General features: G+C 28.2%; 1 protein-coding gene across 1 annotated transcript; it reads right to left on the bottom strand.

The window, feature by feature from the left end:
* Positions 1–308: 308 nt before the first annotated feature.
* On the bottom strand, positions 309–4,019 carry LOC145845741 (kelch-like protein 36). Its single transcript, XM_082952810.1, has 3 exons — positions 3,881–4,019; positions 3,292–3,788; positions 309–374 (listed from the first exon to the last, which is right to left on the bottom strand). The coding sequence occupies exons 1-3, from the start codon at positions 4,017–4,019 to the stop codon at positions 309–311; spliced, it is 702 nt and encodes a 233-aa protein (XP_082808936.1).
* Positions 4,020–5,547: the final 1,528 nt, after the last annotated feature.

The following is a 5,547-nucleotide window of genomic DNA, read 5'->3' as shown; positions in this document are numbered from 1 at the left end:
ACAATTTTTCTATAATAGTATTATTTACAAACACAAACAAGCTTAACCATAAAACTAAAGCCAGTGGATTCCGATTCACAGTGTCGCCTGAATTGTAACTATGCTGATTGCACAAGTATCCCGCGCAACATTCAACCGTGAAAGTTTTGTTGCCGCCATCCCCGTAAGAAGCCACCACAGTCCCCGGCCAGTCACAGAAATAATCATCCACGCAGTCCATCTCCACGCAGTACGTTTGGTTTGCGCAGTCGAAATATTTGTTTCCATAGTTCAAGTGGCAGCCCGTCGCGCAAAAATCGTGCTTTTTCTCATCGGTACATTACGACCGGGTTGTCGCAGTGCGCATCGGGAAAACCATTTTCGCAGTCGTAACACTTCAGTGAGCAACAGCAAACAGGTAAAACACAAAAAATATGAAAAAACAGCTGATGCGTGCATTGTTTACTGCAACTGAAACATTTCAAGCAAGTCGGAGTTTTCTACCAGTTGCTTTTTTTCAATAACTTCCGATTTCACATGCTAAACTTTAATTGAAATGTAATAATTAGTAATAACCGTCAATCTTCAGTAGTAGTTTGTGGCTTATTCTGTTCTAATTTTTTTTAAATATTTTTTTAGGTATACTTATGTTTTTATTATTCAGTATACAACATATATGGTCGTATATGGTCGCAACGTATTTTCTAGCTTAAAAACATGTTGTAAAACAAATAATTGTTAAATTTTTTATAAAAAATAATTTGAAATGTGCGCATGTTTTTTTAGCTTACGGCAATTATATTAGCATTATATTATTATTTAGAAAACTTTGTTCATTGAAATTATATTGCAACACTTTTTTGTTTTAAAAGAATATTTTCACAAAACTACTTCCGATGCTAACACTTATTTCTAATGAGCACGTTCTTAAAATTAGTTTATTGGTAAATTAGGCCTATTTACAATGAAAGTTGCCCACTCCTAATCTTATACCATTGTTTTTGTGTGCCTGATGTGCTGATAAAGTATAAAGCAATTGAAGATAAAATGAAATTATCTGATTTTTAATTTTCAATCATGTCTATGTTAGTTTAAATCTCGGTATTTTGGTCATAGATATTTTTTAAACATTTTTTATTGTAATCATCTGTAATTAAAAAATGTTGAAATGATATGAAACATTAACTAAACAGAAGTTATGTTAATAGTAAAAATACAGTTGCTTGTATTTAAAAAGAACTGATAAAGCATTTAAAGTTTGTAAGAGCTCATTCAAATTAATTTATTAAGCAACTTAAGGAAATTTTTAGAAAAAAAAATCAGTTTAATACAGTTTTTGTATTAAAAATAAAAAATTGTCCTCAATAACAATTTTTTTTCAAATAGAATAGTTATGTTAGCGGCTTAAATTTTTGTACACTTAAAAAGCATTACAAATTTTAGCCCGATTGTTTAACAGTAACTAAACGCATGTTTATTTTTAAATTTAAGCATATAAACAAAAGCACATTTGACACGTTGCTGTTGCTGCAGATTTGTAGTAACATACATTCGTTTCAAAATTATAATGCTTTGTAATACATTTATTTAATTTTTTCTGATATTTTTGCACTTAGTTTTGAATTTTTATATTATAAATTTAGTAGAAACTGATGTGAAAATCGCATAACGCCTTTCTGGCTAATATATTTTTTTCAAACTATCATAGCAAGTTTAGAGTTGCTTCCTCTACTTGAAACATAAAGTAAGATAAATTTAGACTATAATTGTTATATATTAAGTAAGGTAAGAAAAATTTATATGCTTTGTAAGCCACTAGAACTAATTATAAACAACTTATATCGCTGTTGAAACATCTAGACTAAATTGTAAAAACTGAAACTGGTAATGAAAATTTTTAAATGAATAATTACTTTATTAATTTCATTAAATTTTTCAAAATTACTAGTCGGTCTAAAATTAAGTAACTTATAATTTTACGTATTTTTTTAAAGTAGTCAGTTATGATCACCCGAGCCCAAAACTTAAGGCTTTGCCAAAATACTTTTGATGAGCTTTTAATGTTGTTAATGACATGCGCCATTCAATTGTCATTAAATATCAGATTTGTTTTGGTTGTGAGTTGGCGTCATAGTTAGCCAACGCTTAAAATTGTCTTTAAATGCCATTACACTACTAATTTTTTAGGGTTGTGAAAATATTGTGTTTTAATAACTAAAACCACTTATTTTTCATAAAAATTTTGTCGAAAATAACAATATAAAAATATAATTTATAATATTAGTCTCAAAAAGGATAAACATTTTCATGAAACAAAGATTTTTGCTTCATGTAAAAAACCAAACACGTTTTTTTTTATATACAATTCTAAGTTGTTTAAACTATAGCCGGGCACCTAATCTCGCTCGTTGAGCAATATTGTCCGTCCAATAACTTTTTTTTAAGTATTAAAAATCTCAATAGATTTGTTAATCATGTTGTGAATGAAAATATTAAAGACACTATCTAAGTTTTTAATTTAGTTGGCTAATTTTTTAGTGATAAATTTAAAATGCTCAATAAAACTTCATTAATTGCTTAACATAACATGCTTGCAAGTACTGTAAATGACCTAATTATAATATATCGCAGCTGCTAAATAATTAAACAAAGTAAGAGTCTAGATAAGTTTGTTTAACATCGGTATTTGTACCAATAATGGTTCTACGAATTTGTTTTTCAAAGTAATTAGAAAAAAAAAAGGAATTTAAACATGAAAAATGTTGTGGAGTCTTATCTATAACGTACAAAACAAAAATAAGTTCGTTTTTGACTACAGACTAAACTTATTTTATCTATAACATAACTAACATGTTATAAGTTTTTTTTTATTTATTTGATACGTTCTATAGGATAAAAAATAACTATCAAATGTAAACGTTTTAAAATTTTTCATAATACACTCCTCATACTTTTGAAAACTTAACCTTTTATGACAAACCAACTTAAACTTTAATAATATTTTTAAGAAATATTTCTAATAAATTTAATGAAAACTGATAAATAATGTATAACCTTTAAAAAATATCAAAAAAACAAACGTATGAGAAAGAATTTATATTTACAAAGATACAATAATACTTTTTGCACCGAATCAGTATATTGAGTAATTTCCCTAGCTTGTCACTAATTGGTATTCAAAATTTCGTTTATCTTTTCGAATACTAGATAAACATAGTTGAAAAAAGGCAAATTAAGCATAAAAATAAAACAATAAAGGATAAAGATTTTACATTATTTTTTTTTTATTTCTTTTCTTTTTTTGAGCGGCACGCATGCGCTAGTGTCCCTCCCCACGCTACGCTCCTGGTACCAGGGTAACTTTGCACAAGAACAGCTATGCAGATCTTTTGTAACTTCACACGGCTCTTCAGTCCATTTACCTTCATCAACATCGTATATATATATTGTTGGGCTGTAATTTCCAATGACTACTATTCTGTTACCAATTGACATTTGGCGATATGGAACAACATCAAAAGGAATTTTAAGCTCAACAAACTTTTTACATTGATCGTCGAACACTTCCCACGGAGAACTCGTAGCAAACAGCTTGTTTTTAACTGCTAGCAAACCTTGACCCGATCTACCGTTTATCATATCTGGCATCGGTGACCATTTGCCGGAAAAGACGTCGTAAGACTCAACAGTTTTCAAAGGTATATTTTCAAAACCCTCCCCACCCGCAACAACGATGTTTCCTCGATAAACCGCACACGCTGCTGCGTGTCTCGCTCGTTCCATTCCGGCAACTTGTTCCCAGCTTTTGTCTTTAGTGTTGAATTGTAAACAAGTATTAACGAGGTTTCTATTCCAAACTGTACCCCCAACAACAAATATGTTGTCCTAAATGCACAGCAACAAAAGTGCTCCCGGTTGTCAAACATATCAGCTACTTCAATCCACGTGTTAGTGTGGGGCGAATATTTTTCAACGGTTTTATCACCACCGATAACATAAACTTCACCTTTTACAGTTACAGCTTCATAATTGTCTCTCATTTTTATCATTGAAGGTAAAACTTTCACTTTGGTAAAATCACTCGCATCAACTTGATGATTAATTTTAAAAGTTTCTTCACACTCTATATTGTTTTTGAAAGCGCTAAAAATAAGTAGGTCAAACTTGTTTTGGTCACAATACCTACTTGTATAATAACTACTTGACTCATTTTGAAAACTGTTTTTCTGGTCAACTAAAATTTCTTTTAACTCTTTAGAAAATTTATTGTTTTCAATGACTGACAAACCATTATATAAAATGTATTCAAAAGATGTGTCAGATAACAGAGATAGTCGTACTGTTGATAACAACTTTTTAGCATATTTGTTACGTTCTTCAATGTTGTGATTTATCCAGCTAATTGCTGCATTAAACATTTCTACTTCTGAGTGAATGTTCAAATAGAACTTGAGAGTATGTTAGCAACGGTTTTAAAATCTAATTGCAAAAAATTTTGAGTATCAGCTACCATTGTAAAACAACGTGCTATGTAGCTCGTTGAAAGTTCACTAATGCTGAATATGTTGTATATTTTAGCCAAGCTATGATAAGTCGGAACAATTTTAACAGAAATCTTTGCACTGATGTGTTTGCTTATCTCTGCGTGAGTTTCTTCTTTCATCATGAGCTTATTCAGTTTTATATTTGAAATTAGTTCATAATTCAATTCATCTTTTGCTTCTAAAGTAATATTTGATAAGTATATGACCCGAACAAAGTATTTTTTAAGTGTCATTGCATTTTACATGATTTTAATTTCGTATAGTAAAAGACATATAGTTTTTATTAGTTTAATGCACATAAAAATTTTATTGTAACTTAGAAAACATAAAAGGAGAGAATTTATTTTTTTAAATACATTAACGAAAGAAAATAAATGATCCCTAAAAAAAGAAAAAAAAAAGAAAAAAAAAATTTTAATACTACATAAAATCATACTAAAAATAGTTTAAATTTTTATAAATTTAAATGCAAACAGTATCTGTTATTTTTGAGTTGAAGAATTATTGTAAGTTTTGTCTAAAAATGACGTGCAAAAATAAACTAAAATAATGACATAGATACTATTTTAAAACTAGTTTTCTAATATATTGTAAATATAATATCGTGTCTACCCAAAAAAAATCTTTTTAAAAGTTTAGAGTTATAATTTTTTATAACAACTTTATTTAAATGTAAAAATTGTTTAAAATATTGTTCACAGAAACCTAAAAAAACTTAGTTTCCATTAACGAAATATCTATGAAAATATTTAAAGTTTCTGTACCTTAAGTTCTTCTTGATACATAAATTAAAATAAAATTTTTGAATTTTTAAGCTTTATGAAATCTATAATACTGTTAAATTGTCACAAAATGACATAAAAATTTAACCAAGATTAGCATATTCAGAAATAATTGTGTTTTTTAACACATACATTAAGTTTATTACAACTTATAGTGTTTATCAATGAGAGCTGTTATGTGTTAAATTTTGTATATATATTTTCAGTATTCTTATGTTTTTGGTAGAAGTTTTTTACCTAAA

This window comes from Thalia democratica, unplaced genomic scaffold (genome assembly GCF_965202585.1).
Source record: "Thalia democratica unplaced genomic scaffold, ktThaDemo2.hap1.1 HAP1_SCAFFOLD_147, whole genome shotgun sequence".
Taxonomy (NCBI): domain Eukaryota; kingdom Metazoa; phylum Chordata; class Thaliacea; order Salpida; family Salpidae; genus Thalia; species Thalia democratica.
This window is presented reverse-complemented; position numbering and strand designations above follow the sequence as displayed.

Excerpts from the sequence above, each read along its gene's own strand:
- LOC145845741 (XM_082952810.1), bottom strand. The coding sequence starts at position 4,019 with ATGAGAGACAATTATGAAGCTGTAACTGTAAAAGGTGAAGTTTATGTT. Across the intron at positions 3,789-3,880 it reads TGACAACCGGGAGCACTTTT|ACAAAAGCTGGGAACAAGTT; the intron begins GTTGCTGTGCAT and ends TCAACACTAAAG. Across the intron at positions 375-3,291 it reads GGAGGGACACTAGCGCATGC|TGTTACGACTGCGAAAATGG; the intron begins GTGCCGCTCAAA and ends TGCTCACTGAAG.